Source organism: Pinus tabuliformis, chromosome 4_2 (genome assembly GCF_031772625.1).
Source record: "Pinus tabuliformis cultivar Carrire ecotype Pingquan chromosome 4_2, CPIR1, whole genome shotgun sequence".
NCBI classification, from domain to species: Eukaryota; Viridiplantae; Streptophyta; class Pinopsida; order Pinales; family Pinaceae; genus Pinus; species Pinus tabuliformis.
In genome coordinates this window covers 219,949,269-219,968,554 of record NC_142304.1, presented here as the reverse complement: position 1 = coordinate 219,968,554, position 19,286 = coordinate 219,949,269, and the positions used below count along the sequence as shown (strand labels likewise).

General features: G+C 37.5%; 1 protein-coding gene across 2 annotated transcripts in view; it reads left to right on the top strand.

The window, feature by feature from the left end:
* The window catches only part of LOC149168885 (auxin response factor 6-like), a 128,092-nt gene extending 110,608 nt beyond the window's left edge, over window positions 1-17,484 (top strand). For both annotated transcript variants that reach the window (XM_089428467.1, XM_089428468.1), the window contains 5 exons: window positions 1,758-1,911; window positions 14,802-15,878; window positions 16,138-16,226; window positions 16,309-16,499; window positions 16,740-17,484. In XM_089428467.1, coding sequence (XP_089284593.1) covers window positions 1,758-1,911; window positions 14,802-15,878; window positions 16,138-16,226; window positions 16,309-16,499; window positions 16,740-16,938 — 1,710 coding nt within the window. In that variant the 3' untranslated portion in view covers window positions 16,939-17,484. The remainder of the gene's footprint in view (window positions 1-1,757; window positions 1,912-14,801; window positions 15,879-16,137; window positions 16,227-16,308; window positions 16,500-16,739) is intronic.
* Window positions 17,485-19,286: the final 1,802 nt, after the last annotated feature.

Below are 19,286 nucleotides of genomic sequence, written 5' to 3'. Positions count from 1 at the left end.
AGTTAGGCCGACTTGTCTAGTTTGAGGCCGACTTGGTGGAGGGCCTAGAAGACCTAATTTGCATCAAAATAAATTTGTTTCTTGATTGACAATGCCCAGGAAGGGTCTATTACATATGACATGGATAAGGACACTTGACATAAACCCTAGAACCCTAAAATGGAGGCTTTGACCTATAAATCATTGACCCAAACATGAAACCCATGCTTTAATAAGTCAATTTCTTTAATAATAAAATTCCTTCCTCCTTCTTTGACAAATACATTACATCATGACTCAAATACAATTAAGAAGATCGAGACTAGTTACATTCTTCAACAGGGTTGAGCAAGCCAAGAGGCATATTTAGATATTCAAAGATGCCCAAAGCTGTGGTAAGTGTAGTCTTATGTTGATCAACCGTATTTACTCACACTTGATTATAAATTTAGAATCCATCGATCAGGGACATCATTGCTGCTCTTGTAACTCTTTGTAATAAATGTTCCATATTCGGCAATGGATAATTATCTTTGTTCAATAATGCATTCAGGCTTCTGAAGTCAACACAACGTCTATTCTCATCACTTTTCTTCCTTAACACCACAAGGTTAGATATCCAAGATGAATGTTTTCTTGTTTTGTGAGGGCAATGATCTTAAGCATATTTTGAACTCTTTTTGAGTAAGAGGAGCAAACTTTGGATTTATTTGTCTTAATTTTTTCTTGAAATCCTTAGCCTCCTCTTTTAACGGTATGATATGTAGGATTATATCATTTTGGTATTCCGCCATTCATTCTTGAAATGATTGGCTTGCTTAGAAGTTTGGCTTGATTACCCCTAATCATACATAGATTATGGAGTTGTGAGGCCATATCTCGGATTCGAAGCTACATAAAATGAATATTGGGATGCTTGGGATATGTCAATGTGTGAGGATTTCAGAAACTTAGGGTATGGCAATGAGGATTTTAACATCATTCATTCTAAGGGAAATCTGATGTAAATATGTTTTTGAACACGAGTTTGGTTCATTGTCTGCTTTTTGTTCTATGTGGTAGGACCATCAATGCTTAGTAATGTCCAGTCTTTGGATACCATAAATTATTTTGATTTCATCTCTGTGCTAGTTGCATCATGTCAGAGTTATGATGTCCTTTGTATATACCCTTCCACGTTTTGCTTTGGTATTTATAAATACTTTTCTGTAAATATAATAGATATTTTTACAAAAAAATAATAATGAACGAGAAGTTCCTTGTTAGTTGAAGGGGTTACATTCTTTGGCTAGTTTCGCGCCAGCAGGTGCCTAGTTTGAATCCCCTATGGTGAGAACCATTAGTCTACATCGAGGGGTTTACTAGGGATGTCATCCATAAATGCAGGGAAGCATCCCTTCCGTTTCCTCACGAGGTTTTCCTTGGAAAACAAAAGAATATGTGCCTTGTTGGACAGTGGACACAATCTTATCTCATGAATGAATTTCCATAATTGTTATAACTCATAACTCAATAGAGTTGTACAAATATGTTATGTTGACTAGTTATTAGTGTGTGAATCTAGGAAATAATGATTGATTTTCTTTGGTGGCATTTAGGCATCTTGTATTGACTATGCTAGTGTGATATCATTGTATAACATACTTGAGCTCTTTTGTTTGACTTGTCGACTAGAATTCCTATTTCTTTTTTACGAGGTTAACACTTCACTACATGAAATATTTTCTATCTTCAGGACAAGGCTTTTATGTGCTAACATCATCTTTTATGTATTGCAGGTTGGTTGGGATGAATCTACTGCAGGTGAAAGACAACCCCGAGTATCTTTGTGGGAGATTGAGCCTTTGACCACATTCTTGATGTACCCACCACCCTATCCCTTGAGGTTAAAGCGCCCATGGCCACAACTTCAAGGAATGGCTTCTATTCCTGGTAAACCAATTTTCAAAAATTCAAGCATGAATGAAGTTTTCCTATTTATATTTTGTAAATACTGTTACAAATTGGTCATCTACATTGTTTACACGTTCAAACAATATTGCTAACCTAACAACCTTCCCTGTGAAAAAAAAGTATTTTTTAAGATTCCTTAAAATTTTCTAAAAATAGGCCCGAATTCAACACAAGAAAAATGTCAATGCTAGAGACAAGTGTTCAAAAAATGCTATGATGGTATGGTTTTAATAACGAATTGTGGTCTTGTAACTCTTTTCTATTTTATGAAATATTTTTTTTCCATAATTTATGAAAAATACATGTCCTATATAAGCAGGCCTTTGTCCTTATTCCCTATATATAGTCCTTAATGCTAGTTTGCATCACCATGTTAATATTAACTTGAGCTTGTGTTAGTACAAGCACATTAAGTGGGAGTGGACATGTAAGCTATGTGGAGATACCTTTTAACAGAAACTCGAAACTGTCAACATGATTTGCTTTTCCTTTTGTTACGTGTTAAAATATTACCTTCACTGTGAGGTGTGTGCGCGCGCGTATTATATCTGAAATGAAAGGAACTATCAAGAAACACTGCAATTTTATCCAGTTTATCATATAATAGCTCAATAAAAACAACACCAAGAACTAGAATGTACTTGTGTCTTTTTCAGCAGTTTGTCTTTTATTTATATTTTATTTTAGTGCCTACATGGTCAATTTGACTATATATGCCTTATCAAGCTTCTCGTTAGGGCAGCATACATTGTTGATGGAAGTATGATGGGCCAAGGTCCTAACATTTGTTTGACTTGCGGTCTTCTATGGGATTGTGGTCATGGATTTTTGGCAATTGGATGGCCTGTTAGCACCAACTCATGAGTGTCAACTATTCACGAGTGTTAAATTCCCATACTAGAGGCTTGTGACATGCGAACTAACTAGACACAAGCAAAATGCTAGGCTTGCAGAATGAGAGGATAGAACACAGACAAAAGGGACAACCTTCTACAAACCTGGCATGCATTCAGTAGTATCATTCCCATATAGAGAACAAAAGCATAATGTGGAAAAACGACTTAAAATAATCAATTACCAGAAAACATTGTTTCTGATTTTCAGTTAGAGAACCAGTATTCAGATACCTAATTGTTTTCAGGTCAGACAAAACATCATGCAACATTATTGTACACGAGAGCAGAGGGTATTGTTTTTTGTTACTCCCTTTGTTGGTTGATTGGTTGTATGTGAGTTTCAATCTCACAAAATTGATGAGACAATTTAATTGGTGAAAGGGTTTATGACGTTTGCACATAAGGTATGTATAAAATCCTTCTTGTTGGAGAATTAGATTTTCAGAGCAATCAGCAGAGACTCCGAAAAACAGTTTCTGTAAGGAAAAAATTTGGAGTTATTAAATTTATTATTATTTTATAAATTCTGATACTTTCTAAATGAGTAAGTAATTTATTTGAAACTAATATATATATATATATATATATATATATATATATATATATATAATTTTTTTCTTTTTTTCCTTGTGTCTTTTTAACTGAGGAATAATGCTTTGGACCCACATCTTTTATTGTCTAAAAATTTGGAGATATTGTTGCTGTAATGATGTATTCTGTTTTAAAAACTGAAATATCTTCCAGATTCTTAAGTAGGTCTATAATTTTGAATTTTTTGAGGAGGAAGTTAATTTGCTCTTTGGGTTATATCCCTTTCCTGGAGTTACAGATAGATTGAGCCTGTTGATTAAAATATGCTTAGTTTCTAGATTATAACGAGTCTGGATTCTCACAAATTGACTAGGAAATATTATTTGGCATGGAAACAAAAAATGCAAATGCTCCTGATGTACAAGAATTTGTGGGACCTTATCATCTGAAAAACCCCAAAAGCAAGTCCATTTACGAAAATGTCTTGAAGAATATATGAAAGCTCTTGTGATACTCAATTTGTTTTTATGAACTTCTGACTGACAATGGAGACATTTATAATGCCAGTGAAACATAGGATAAATTGAAGGTGAGATATGAGATGAAAGGTAGCTTGAGATTAATAATGTTTAGTGATCAATTGCCAAATACTGGATTTTAGATAAAGGAACGATTTGTCTTAAAAGGTTGGAAGAAGTTTTAAAACAATTACATACCTTGGGTAAATAATTTCGAATGACAACTCCATACCTGTTGTGCTTCCAAGTCTAAATAAATTATTAGAAAATTTTGTGATGATTTTGTGTCTATCCTCTGGTACATGTTCCCCCCCCATGGCCAAGTTCTAGGGATTTTTTTGAGCAGAAGGAACACAAATTGCATGTAATAGGAAATCATTGAGCCGATAGAGCCTTTTCATTCAGAGACAGATTGTGGTAGAGGCCATGGCAGATGTGGATTCATAAGAGGTGGACATGGCCAAGGAGGAAGTAATAATCTCCTTATACAAGGCACATCTAATAATGCAAGTTTCAATTCAAATAAGAATAATATACAAAACTGTGGTAATTACTGTAGAAATTGTGGTAATAATGAAGAAGAATTCTATAAGAAACATAGAGATCAACAGAGGAATCGGAGTAATTCAAACACAAACAAAGGAGAGATTGATATGATTAGTTTTATTGAAGAGCAAGAGGAGTATTTCACATTGATGATTCCTCACTCGAATGCATTCTAAGGTGTTGTTTGGTGTCTAGATTTATGGGCCATCTTTATGAAGTGTTCAACAGATTTCATGGAATAATTTCCAAAACACATAAATTTGGACTTGCTGATTGAATTGATCAAAAGATTGTAGAATATTTATAGTTCAAACTTAAGAAAATGTTTTATTACTTTGTCTGGATCTGTCAATATTAGCTGTATGTTCTCTGCTTTTGCCAGAATAAACTTGTGGTTCGGTTAACTGTGGGAATGCATTTGCACCCTTGTACAATTTCTAGAATGCTGGGATGCATGTGTGCTCTTGTTTGATGCATACGCTTCCTCGCTCAACTATTGGAATGCCTGCTGGCACCATTGGCAGAATGCATACCAGCCCTTAGCCAACCATGGTTTCCCTTATTCTGTTTATTTATATATGTATATTCTATAATATTATATTTTCTAATATTGCATGTATATGCAAATATTTTCTATATCTATATCATATTTATGACAAACTTATATATATTATACTGATTTTATTTTTTCCTTGTAAGTTCAAACTTTATATATACATTTTTTTCCTGAAATTGTCATGCTATTTCATTAATCAAGAGTTTGTTTTGAAGAGAAATTACAGAATATCCACTTTGAAGAGCAATGCAAATCCATTCATAATCGAAATACAAATCAACTCCTAATATATATATATATATATATATATATATATATATATGTTATCAAGACCGGTTTGTACTGGCTGGTCCGACTGGTTTGAGGCCAAAACTGGTTCAGACCAGTGACCTAAACTGCTTTTGGCCGGATCATTACTGAACTGGCCAGTTTTGTATATTGCTGCCAAGGACACTTTGAACACAATTTTTTTTCAAAAAAACAATGATTTATGATAGGGGAAGCCTAGTTTTTGACCATATTGCCCTATTAATGCGAATTTAAAGTAAAAGGATGAAAAGTACTTTTCATCCTTTTACTTAAATTTTTAGCATTACCATGAAATGACTCAGGACGTTTGAGAGTGGTTCTGACCTCATTGCATTTCATATGGAGAAAGTAGAATGTTAGATCTCACTCAAAATCCAGTAGACTTAACAGTTTTCTAGGATTCTAGGATTGGGGGGACTGCAACGCTCCATTGGATTTTGTCATGTACGAGGGTATGGAACTAGTATTTAGTCAAGAGCACCAAGCCCTCTATGTAGTTTGATGTTAGTGGCATTGGTTGTCGAACTCCTCTATCATGAACCTACTAAAAAAAGTACCCATCACTCAAACAAAATCCTGACTTGACATGCTATGCTTTTTTCGTCTTATTTTAATGCTTAGAGGGTGATATTAATGATGAAGATCCCAATATAGGCAATGGTTTTGATGATGTGTAGGTATTTGTTGTAGCATGATTTTTTTGGATGCTAGAGGCCATGTGGAGCTTATTTGTTGATGTATTTTCAGTTTAGAGATGGATATCACTTGATGCTATTTTGGTTATGTGCACCCTTACATGCCTAATATAAATGAGAACTTTTGCTTATTTGTGTATAAATGGTATGGATTCATATGGATGCACATAACTATATATGTTTTTCTTTAAAATTTGAATATTTTGTGTGTTTTTGGTTGACCGGTTTTTTGGTCCGGTTATTTTATCGGTTCCTTTCTGGTTTTGATCAGTTCCCGGCTTGGGGGGTCTACTGGTTCGATGATTGGTCCGATTCTGATAACATTATCCAATCCATTAAAAATACTAACCATGATATGAACACAACTCTCACACAGAAAACCAGAGTTTGGATTGGAACAACTTGTCCCCAAAGAGCCAAATTCATAGAGTGATTTCTATTTTCTTGATAACCGCTTGTGATCTCGTTTTACTTTTTCTTACTTATTAGCTTCTTTACTTATTATTATGTTTCTATATCATCAAACAACTACCAAAACAGGAAGAACATGAACACAAAATGTAAGCTGCAAGCGAGGGCCAAAACCTCTCCACTTGAGAGGAAAACCCACAAATCTCTTCTCTTCTTATAGATTCTTCAATTGACGAATTCCAAGACCTCTAAACCAAGACTAATACCCTCCAAGACCAAGTCCAACCCTTCTGGATGATGTGCTTCCCTTGTCCAAGTCAAACCTAGTTAAAGCTCTTCCAACAACACAATTTTGACCTCCAGCTTCAAAATTTTGGCCTCTACTGCAGATCTGAAATTTCGCCCCGCCCCCCCCCCCCCACAATAGTGAGTGTTGCCACACGTGTGAGCTTGTTCTTGCTTCTCAAGGCTTCCTCAAATCGTCGGTTGGTTTTTCTCCTTCTTCTAGTGCTTGAGGATGACTGAATGTGACCTTCGCTGACCTTCTTTCTCTTCCTTCTTCAAGATTGAACATGCAGAAGAAAAACCCAAGACCAACAACAAAAACCCTAACCTTCCTTCGCACATGTGAGAGAGAAATAGCCCAGAAACAAGTCTTCTTCTTCTTCTTCCTCTTCCTCCTTCGTTTGAATGAGTGAGTGATGAATGTGTTCCAAGGAGGTCTGTTGATTTTGGGTAGCATCGGATGTACTCTAGTCATGAATTTTGGTGGAGAGGCTAAAGAACATGAGATCTCCAAGACCCATACATCGTTTGATGAAATTCCACCTGGATGAAGAGTTATTAAAATAATTAATATTTTTAATGAGTTCCTAAATCTAAACTTAGGAAAATAAAAATATTAATGTGTATTAATAAAATATGGATCAGAAAGTTCTAAGTGACGAGGATCAAACTAGTTCTAATATTAGCCGTTGATTAGGGACTTAATCTCGGTTGTTGAATCGTCGAAAGGAAAATTATAAGAGGAGGCTTGAGGGTCAATTGGAGACACACTAAGAGAGATCAAGAATTCGATTTTCTGGGGCGAGGTTTGCTGAGGAAATCGAGTTAGTGATCAGAGTTGCAGTGAGGGGCAGTTCAGCAAGGGATTTTCATCTGAGGCTGAAGAATACATAGCAGAGAGGCAACGTAGTGCCGAGAGAGACAATGCAAGCCCTGACGCAGATGTCGTAGGAGCTGATGCAGAGGACGCAAAGGGCCATAGTGGCTGATGCAAAAGCCGTAGAGGCTGACGTTGAAGTCATAGAGGGCTTTAGAGGCAGCGTTGGGAGATCCTGTGAGGTAGACTGAGAGCAGATCAACAGATTCTGAGCCGGGAGAGGGTGGCGTAGCTCCTAGAGGAGTGATGCAGTTCCTGAGTAGTGCTTGGAGCAGCTTTTGCTGTCCAGCATAGGGAATAGCCAGAGTCGCTATGGGGTTTGATCATCTAGTTGTTGATTTGCCGGAATATTTGTCTCCGGATAGAGGTACTATTGCTGAGGATATTCTTTGTTGGGTGAGCCATTTCTAGCACCCTAGTTGTATTCACGAAATCTGCTTAATAATACAAACCCTCTATATACTACACCGGTTTTCCCGAATTGGGTTTTGCCAGGGACGATTGTCCAAAAATAACGGTGTCCCTAGTTTGTCTTCGTTTATTTCAGTGCATGATCTGTATATTTGTGAAGGCACTAGTCTTTATTTGGTTGGGTGAGGTGTCAAACGAGAATATCCCCATAGCTTTTCCAGAGGAAGCTGGGTTTAAAGAGTGGGGATTTGGGCCGTGGTGTTAGTTGGACCTCATCCCGTGTGCACCAATTATGGCACATTGCTAGGACTTTAGCATTTTGTGAGTTTTATCTGTAACAAGGCCCTAGCCTTGAGGCTTAAATTGTAATTGGTACGAGTACATTACGAACAATGCAAGAAGATACTCACACACATTACTTCATGAGAAAAGTATGACTGTATGTGAAGAGGATTGTCATAATTATGCACATGGACATGCTGTACATGTGCATGTAATATATAAAATACACGTGTGCATGTAATATATATTGTAATATACTCTGTTACACGGGAATTGCTCCCGAGAGGTGGGAAACCCGTTCCAATGGTTCTCACGCTCCCGAGAGTGTTGGAACTGTATGGGAATGTTCCCTTTTCAGCGGGAGCTGCAATGGGAGCTCGAGAAAGTTTTGGGAGCTTTGAAGGCCTGTTTTTTTGGAGTTCCGACTTTCCTTGGGGTTGGGGAATACAAAGCTTGTAGAGAAATATGTTGAACTGCCCACAAAACATGAGCCTATGTTGAAACCTTCACAGAAAGAAAGGCCAAAGACATCCTTAACACCAATATCCGTAATTGAGAAACTGGAGCAATATCTTGATGGGTTAAGGAAGCGTGTGGCACCTCGATGTAAGGGCGATAACTGGGATGTCATGTTGATGATATATCGCAGAAGATTGTGTGTGCATATTGTATGTGGCAATCAATGCTTAAACATTAGAGTTTATTTACTTTTTCTCTTAAGAATAACTAGAGAAACATATGTAAAACGGTTCCTTTGTATTTTTAAGCCAAATTGTTTCAAAGACTAGTCATGTGTTAGAGAACTGATAATGAATATGACATTTTAATATTTTATATATATAAAAGGGAGAGACTCGGGGAGAGAAACACCCAGAGAATATATTTATATATAAGGGAGATTATATATTTATTATTTATATATTTAAATTGATTTTAATATTTGAATATTTTGATTCAATATTAATTTTAATTATTATATAAATTATATAATTAAAAAAATGATTTTTATTTTTCTATTATATAATATTACCGCTTCCGATTAGCCATTTCTTGTAAATTTTGGGGAAACCTCTAGCCGTTCCCGACACCTGTACCCAAGTTCCCAATGTTCCCACTTTCCAGAAACTCATGCAACATAGGTAATATATAAACTACAAAATTGTGGGGAGAGTGATCAAAGTTGGTCTCCAATAAAATATAGAGATGGGTAAGTGATCAATTTAGAGTAAGTCATGTCAAACAATACAAGGATGAAGTACCAAGTATGCTATAGTACAAATACAATATATGCACGTACATGTTTACTAGATTGTTACATGAAAAGGTTCAAACTCTTATTCGAAAAGGATCAGAATACAAACTGATTCCTCTTCTTTCCCAGAAAAGAATTACAAGAATATTAAGGAGAACTTAGCAGAAAATCGTTTATGGAATTTGTTCCAACATTTTCCTGGAAAGCACCATATTAGACGAGTTTGGAAGTGATTATACCATGTTAACTGATGTCTTTACTAATTCAACCATGGAAGTTAGGATCAGGTCAGTGTAATTAGAGTTTAGTTAGAGGCTTTGTGTATTATGTGGGGCTTCCAATGGACACTACCACTGCAATATACTATATAAAATCCTGGCAATAACAGAAATGGATCTCAACTATAACAGAAATACAACAGGAATATATCTCAAATGCACATTTAGAGAGGAGACATTTACATAGGAAGAAAAATTTGAGAAACAAAAGAACACTGCTTCAATACCGAAAGTACAGGTGTGTTGTGTTTCAGCTTACAAGTATCTTTAAGGAAGGATATGCTCCATGACTGACTTCAACGAGAAGAGTCCATCTAATCTAAAAGCAAGATGATACATCAATGGTAATAAACACAAATCTATAAATGGGTTGGTTGACTCAAACCTATAGACACAAAACAAGTGGCTGGAAACCACAAAGCAATCCCATGATTCAAAATCACGAGACAACTTATCTTGATTCACCAGGGCTTTATTCTCCTAGATGGTCTATTTACAAATGTCATACGATTACGACTACTGCTATATTATATAATCATGGTTGTAGTTGCTAAATATACTAATTACATAGATTGTATTTCCATTACAAAATTGAAAATTCAGTGTCTAGGGATGCAACATTAGACAGAGTTTGATATGTATCCTATATTTTAGAACAGTCATGATTTAAATATGGTATTTTCTCTGTGGAAGCCATGTTTTTATTATGTTTTGTAGAACTATTCAACTTTATATACTGCTGATGTACAAACTACTAAGCAATTACAACGGACCTAATTTGCTTTAAAAATATCAACAAGTTCTTTGTTGGGCTTGATATGCAGGCAACACCTACCCTTTTTCTCTATAGCCAGCTTGAAATATTTAGAGTCTTGTGGTTTAAACAAGGTTTCACCAGTTGTTCACTAATTGCCTTATTCTTTATAAGGATATATTTTTCTTAATGCTTGCATCAGTTTTGATATTTGTCATTTTCTGATATTGTTTTACTTGGTATTGGCCATTTGGCATCTTTTGTATATTTCAATGTTCCACGGGGTCACGCCCCCCCACCTGGTGGTCGAGTTTTCTAGCTCCCTCATGCTCCGGGGACTTGGGGATCACTGGGGGTTGTTTCCCCATGCTCCCAAAAAGCCGGGTACACACAAAAACTTGCAAGGGGGCGCTTCCTCTATTTTCGGTGTCGAATCCTCCAAATGGGGTCGTTTCCTAGGTGAAAGGGGTCGTGTGGGGTTGTGAAGGGTCGTTTCCCTAGACAAAAATCACAATTTTTTTTAATGAAACAAAAAATCCTCATTTTTATAAACCGAGATGGGTTTAAACTTTATTTTCAGTGCTCATTTCACATTGTTTTATCTTTTCATGATATCACTCTGCTTAGTCGTCCTCTCGTCCTCTCGCTGAATGCTACCCGTTATTGCCAAGACACATCCTCTCGCTGAAGTTCGAACCACTGCCCACTGACTTGGTGAACCTCTATCGACCAACCGACATCACTTGGTTGACCTCTACCGGCAGCTGCCATCGCTCGGTCGACCTCTGTCGACAACTGCCATCGCTCAGTTGTCTTGTCAACCAGCTGCCATTGCTCGGTTGACCTCTGCCGACAACTGCCATTGCTTAGTTCGAGTTGTCCATCACTCAGTCCGACTCCTTTTGCTGAACTCGCGCACTCCTGAATCCTCTCGTTGAACCGCTGCCCGTCGCTGCACTCAGTCGACCGACGACCCCATAACTCTAGAGTCTCAGCCCATCAACCCCATCCACAGTAACACTGTACAGTGTAGCCTGCGTAAATTTTTTTAATTTTAATTTTTTAATTTTTAATTTTTAACTATAATTATCAAATAGCCGCATATGCATAAATGTCAAATGATAAACGTTTAATTTTATTGTTTTAGTTTTTTTAAAATCAATTCAAGAATCAAATTTCAAAATTGAAAAGTTAAAACCCTTGTTGTAGCCTACAAGTTACAACTACGAGTCATAGTTATTTTGGGAAAAGTGGGAACAAAGACAACAACTACAGTGGTAGTGAGTTACATGATGCACAAGAATAAATTGAAAGCAGTCACAGGAGGACAGGAAATTAGAATAGGCCTTTGCATGGTGTAGATTTTGAAGGCCAACCAAGAGATCTGACAAAATTTGCAATGGGGACACTTAATCCTCTAAAACCGCTTCTAACCTATGTAACCAAACTTCCAAAAAAATCAAAAAGATGGTGGTGGCTCATGTGATTGGGTCTGCAATATTTCTGGGCATCACTTTGTTGGCAACTATACCAGCGTGAAGCAACATATTTTGGCTATTACAGGTAAAGGAGTCAATAAGTATCCCTCAAAGAACCTGAATCCAACTCAAAGAGAGCAACTTTGGAGGCTAGAAAGGGCAGCCAGTGGAAAAACATTGTTTTCTAGCAAAAATGTTGATCCATGCACAAATGTGCCTCCATCCAATGCTTCATCAAAAAAAGACAAAGGGTTCTACTGGTGCATCCCGTTCTTGTGCAATGGGTGTTACAGTGTCTGGGATGTACAATGTTCTAGATCAAGATGACACAAATGATGCAATTTGCAAATTTCTTTTTGCCAATGGATTACCCTTCCATGTTGTTTGTTCTCCTTATTACAAGGAAATGGTCTAAGCAACTGCAAAAATAGGGCCTTCAAATGTACCACCTAGAGAACATAAGTTAAGAACAACAATTTTAGATAAACAAGTGTCCAAAATTAATGTGCAAAAAGAGAGAATGAGACAAACATGGTTGAGTTTTGGTTGCTCTATTGTTATGGATGGATGGACTAACATTCGAAGAAGCCCACTAATCAACATCATAGTGACATTTGCAGAAGGTCCATTCTTTCTTAAAGCTGTTAACTGTTCTGGAAAGCGCAAGGAGGCATATTTCCAATTTGAGCTTCTTCGAGAAGCTATAAAGGATGTTGGGGCTGATAGTGTGGTGCAAGTTGTGACAGTTGTAACAACAATTTGTAGATCAACTAGGTTATTGATTCAAAGCAGATATCAACATATTTTTTGGACTCCTTGTTGTGTGCACTCAATAATGCACTGAAGGACATTGGCAAAATTCAGTGGATATCAGACTTGGTGAAAACAGTTAGAGATGTGCAGATGTTTATCTGCAACCACCACACCTCCTTGGCCATGTATAGGGCTCACACGAGGAAGGAATTCCCCAAGCCCACTGATATGAGACATGCTAGCTATTTTCTCTTGTTGGAGAGGATGCTAGAGGTACAAGCACCACTACAATCCTCGGTTGTGAGTCTAGAGTGGGAAAGATGGTAAGAATCAAAGACAGACTTGGGGAAGAAGGTCAGGCTTTAGGTGGTGGACAATGATTGGTGGGTAGATTTTTCTTATTTGGTGTCATTCTTAGGCCCTATTGTGGAGGTCATTCGTTACATTGACTCAGATGCTCCTAGACTTGGAGAAATCTATGAGACCTTTGATAGCATGTTGGGTCGTGTGAAGGCAGCCATTCAACAGAGGGAGCCCTCATTAGAGTTCTATACATCCCAGATTCGACCCATCATTCAGCATAGGTGGGATCACATGAACACACCTTTGCACATGGCAGCATATGCATTAAACCCAAAATGGTATGTTGAAAGCCTTGGGAGAGTGCCTCTTATTGATGATCCTGAGGTAAAGAATGCCTTCCTAGATGCAATTGCAAAGATGTACAATGAGGAGGGGAAAAATTTCGATGACAGTTTGTTCAGTTTGCATCTCTTAGTGGCGCCTTCAACACACGTGGTGCTCGGGCAGATCACATAGATCTAGCCCAAGATGGCCCAATTGGTTGGTGGAGGATGCATGGGGATGGTGCTCCAGAGCTCAAACATTTAGCTATGCGTTTGTTGTCTCAGATTGCTAGTTCCTTTGCAGCAGAGAGGAATTGGTCCACATATAGCTTCATCCACTCTATCAAGAGGAACACGCTTACCTTTAAAAGAGCTGAGAAGTTAGTTGCTGTGCATAGTGCCCTATGTCTTGAGCATAGGAAGACACTTGAGTATTTGAAGGGACCAACAACATGATGGGATGTTGATCCAGAGGATTATGCACAGGTAGATATGGAGGAGAGACTTGGTGAGAGTCGAGACATAGACGGGGTTGGTTGGTGTGCCACTTAGCATGTTTGAGAATGCAAGTGATTTTGATTTGGATGGTGTTGGTGAGACATAGACGGGGTTGGTTGGTGTGCCACTTAGCATGTTTGAGAATGCAAGTGATTTTGATTTGGATGGTGACATGGTTGATCCTGATTTATTCATGTAGCAGCTGGATGCAGAGACTAGTGGAACATTACCTTGAGCAATCATGCTCATTTATGATTTATCATTTGATATGTTCTTATGTTATTAACTTATTTTCTTTTTTGTTTCAGACTTAAGTTTATTTTGAATCTTGATATATGATATATTAGACTTGAGTCTTGACTCTATAAAAATTTGACTCTTGATGTATCAGACTTGACTTTTATTTCAATATTTAGTATTCATAGTTGGAACTTCAATATGGTTTAAACTTTAAAACTTTAAACATTTATTTTCATTGTACATTGTTAGTAGTTACACTGTACAGTTACAAACTTACATGTATGATGTATGATTATATGATATCATGCTTTTCGTTTTAAATTTGTTTCAGACTTCAGTTATATGATTCATCAATTTATCATTTATCCTTCATGATGTAAGTGTTATATATTATATAATGATAAAGACAGTTACATTATAAATATTAAAATTTCAATGATATATCATATATTTTTATATTTATAAGTTTTTAAGACCTTGATGTCCCCCCACGTTTCCTAAAAATTGGTGGGGAGCTTTTGCATAGGCTGCTCCTGCGTATCCCCGCTCCCTCGCCCCCACGTCCCGGAAACTTGGTGGAACATTGGTACATTTAATTCCTTTTCTGTGACTTATTGTGTTCTTCTAAGGCTCATCTCCATGTTTGCTGCTTACTCGATTGAATGCATGCCAGGTATTAATGATGACGATTGCAAGATGATGAAAAGTATCATGTGGACGGGAGGAGATAATGGGGAGCAACATCTTCAGGGTTTGAACTTTCAAGGGCTAGGCATGGATCCTTGGATGCAGATGCAGGATAGATTTGATTCTTCTGTGGCAGGAGTCCAACCAGATATGTACAAGTCAATGGCTGCAGCAGCGTTGCAGGAAATCAGGAGTGTTGATTCTTCAAAGCAGCTTCTGCAATTGCAACCACAGCAGCCTGTTCAGTCACAACAACTTCATTGTGTGCCACAACCACTCGCACACAGGCAAATTTTCCAGCATCAACAGTATCCACAACATATTCTTCAACAGCGAGCACAGAACTTACAACAGCAACAGCAGTTGCAACAGAACATACATCAGCAGCAAGCTCAAAGTACGCAGCAACAACAACCACATCATCATATACTTCAGCAGCAAGCTCTAAATGTGTTGCCACAACAAACACAGCAGCATGTCACGCATCATGCTCAGAATGTGCAGCAGCAGCAATCACAGATTCATGTTGTGCAGCAACAAATACAGCAACAGTCATCACAGCATCAAGTATTACAGCAATTGCAACAGTCTTACATTGAACAGAAGCAGAGCACTTCTCAGCAAGTACAATGCCAGCAGCAGACATTTAAAATATCACACGTTGCGGGTGCTTTATCACAGACCCCAGTGTCTCTGTCAGATTCGTCAATAAGTTTACCATCTAATGTGTCTTCACAACCAGTCTTGGCTGACTCTAATGCAAATATTGCTTCACATGCATCTTTGTCCACTGCATGCCCTCTTCAAAGCATTTTACATTCACTGGCATCAGATGAAAATTCTCACTACTCAAACATGCAGAGGGCTATTCAACCTCGTATGCCACAACCATCTAGAAATTTAACAGGACCTATCTCGCAGGATAGGCAACCTGCTTCAGCTTCATGCCATTCATCAAGGAGAGTATCAAATAATCAAATGGAATCTTGTCCACCAGCTGGACAAGTTGAATCCCCTCTTCCTTCTGGGGGTCAGAGTATTGTGTCTCAAACACAACCCACAGGTCAGTCTTATATTCCAACACAATCCATGTCATTGCCTGAACTCCGTTTAAGAAACTGTTCTCCGGAACAGGAAGTTGTTGAGTTAGATTCCCATAGTCATCTTCTCTTTGGGGTCAATATAGACATTCCATCTTTGAATATTATCTAATACAGGATCAAACTTGAGAAATGTAGTCAATGATGCATTTGCTGTTACTAATTTACTTAATCGATCACCATATGTTCCTGGTTCTGATTTTCCGTTAAATTCAACCATAGGTTTGTCTGGAGGCTTGGATGAAAATGGTTTATTGCAATGCACACCGAGCTTGTCACAACTGAACCCACCTACAAGAACCTTTACAAAGGTAATTTTTACTTTGCTTGTATATATATATATTTATAATTCCCATTTACACCATTACCTAGTAAGTTTTTGTGGATTGGCAGGTTTACAAGCTAGGATCCATTGGAAGATCAGTAGATGTCACACGGTTCAGTGGCTACCATGAGCTGCGCAGTGAACTGGCATGCATGTTTGGTTTAGAAGGTCAGCTTGAGGACCCTTGCAGATCAGGCTGGCAGCTTGTATTTATTGATAAGGAGAATGATGTGCTTCTCCTGGGGGACGATCCTTGGGAGTAAGTTTCTACTTCTGTGTTTGAGGCAATATCTATTTTTTGTGGCTAGTTGCTTTTAATTAAGCCTAATTTTTCCGTGACATAGATATATTTGATTTGATTAGTTTTCTCTGTATTTAGTGTTAGCCTTTTGCAAGTACTTGATCTTTGATAACAATAGTGTAACAATAGTGTAGATTCTCTTATTCTTTCCCCTTCCTAGGTTCTTCAATAACTTCAATGTATCCTTGTTATTCTCAGGGAATTTATGAATAGTGTTAGGTCTATCCGGATACTCTCTCCTCCGGAGGTACTGCAAATGACTCAGGAAGGTATGGAATGGTTGAACTCAATTTCAGTACAGCAGCAAACAAGCAGTAGTTCAGAGGAGTGTGTCACTGGACAAGATTCCCGCAACATCAGTTCTTGCATCACATCTGATCGGTCTCTTGATTACTAAGAATGGGACGAATGTCCACTGTTAAGCAATTTTTTTGATGTGGTGAAGGGACGATGAGCTGTATGTTTCAGTGACCAAAGTATTAAGTGTGTTGTTCTATAGCTCTTTAATTCAAATTGAACTTCCGAGTTTGAATTTGGTGACTGGAAAACATAGCACTGTATTTTTCCTTTTTTCTCTGATCAAAGAGAAGTAAGAACTTAGATGCTTGGTTGCATGGTTCAAGATAGTGACTAATACACTACTTTACGGCCTGTTTCTTTTATTGTACCTTTCTTTTTGGTCATCTCCAATAGTTTCAGATGGGACTGCTGTTTTATTTTTAGTACTGTAACAGTACATAACTGTTACATCCCAAAATCCCACTGCTAGCAGAGCCACACTGTAATGAGGAGATTGTTAATAGGCTATAGCAGACCTGTTATGGTATTGCTCCTCTGTGTGTAACTTGTGATCTTCTGAGGGCAGGTTGTAGATATGTACCATCAAGACAATGTGCCATGCATATGTGTAAGTATTTCAAAAGTAATTTTGCAAATTCTCAAATTCTCAACTTGTACTTTTGAAAGGGTGACGAAGTAAATTAGGGTTGAACTAATAGATAGTTTCGTTGTTTTCAGCAGTTGTTTGAGATGAGTTGTGCTACCATTTTTATTTTATATACCAACTCAGTATGGTTGATTTATGTTAACTAGATCCTAATATTTTGGTCTTTAGGTTTAGCAAAACATTTGTATTTGAGCTCTTTGATAGCAATCATTTAATTAGTAAAAATTCCTTAGCAGTGTTAATGTAATTCAACTCGTCTACATATCATTATTACTGGTTATTTTATTAGATGTCCTGAGTCCTGACAATGGCATTAAAATGTTTTCGACCAGATGTGCAAAATGAAAACTGGATCATCTACTCATGGATACAGACCAAAGCTTATAATAAACATAGAGATCATGAAGATGATCGAGGCACTTAATGGGAATATCTTTTTTGTTATTGGGATCGCTCCATTTTCGGATATTAGCTGATTCTCCTTGTTTAAGGTATTGTAGTTGGAATCGTTACCTTTTAAGAAGGCTCATTTGAAGGTGCATTGTAAAATACACTGCAAATAATGACTGGTAAGCTTTTAGTAAATTTCTGTTCACTGAAGTTCCCACTGAAAACAGAAAGGGACTGAACTAGTAACTTCGTCTTTTATATTGATTACCATGGGAACGAAGATCCTATGGAGATTATCACCGGAGGATCAGCTTGGTGGAAAAATATCTTAGAAGGAAAATATTTGAATACCTCTTGTCAACATCATCTATAATCCCAAACTCCTCTAAGATCTTGCTCTTCAATATAAAAATTGTGCAAAAAGCCCCTCCCACCCATCAAATCTCACGCTTCCAAAATCCCAGGAGGTGGGCATGAAATAGATATCTGGGAAGACAATATTCTAAGTAGACCAAGCCTATCTACCATCCCAGATCTCCAGCAGCTTAGAAATTGGTGCGTAGAAAGAGGCATAACAAATCTGGCACAAATCTCTTCTTGGGATCAAAATGAATCAGTCCAGCAGCTTAGAAATTGGTGCGTAGAAAGAGGCATAACAAATCTGGCACAAAACTCTTCTTGGGATCAAAATGAATCAGTCTCTCTTGGAAACCTCCACCTTTTCTTGTTGGACTTTCTCATCAATGGAGTTCACTTATCAAGCATTTGAAAGGTGTTCCCCCACTCAAATCACTCAATAGGATGGATTCAAGTGGAATTTAACGAGGAAGGAACATACAATCAAGAGTGGCTACATTACTCTTCAAGAAGAGAAAAATTAACAACCCATTTGGCCATACTGGAAGACAGTCTGGAAATCAGAAACCCTGCCTAAGATCAAACTCTTTACATGGACTCTCGTCAGGTGAAGATTTTCACTGCTGACAACCTCAAGAAGTGCAAAATACAGGGTCCCTCAAGATGTCCTCTTTGAATGAATTTCGAATGAGACAATCCACCATTTGGTAATCTCCTGCTCCTTTTCCCAAATGTGTTGGAAGTCACAACTCCAACCCCTCACTTGTTGAGAATTCTATAGGGCGATGATTTGAGTGATTTCTCTTTTCTTAATAACTGCTTGTAATGTCTTTTTATTTTTTCTTAACTTGTTATTATGTTTGTATATCATAAAACAACTACCAAAACAAGAAGAACAATAGTACACAAGAACACAGAATGTACGCTGCAAGCCAGGGCCAAAACCTCTCCACTTGAGAGGAAAACCTGTAAATCTCTCTTCTTCTTATAGGTTCTTCAATTGGTGAATTCAACGACCTCTAGACCAAGACCAATACCCTCCAAGACCAAGT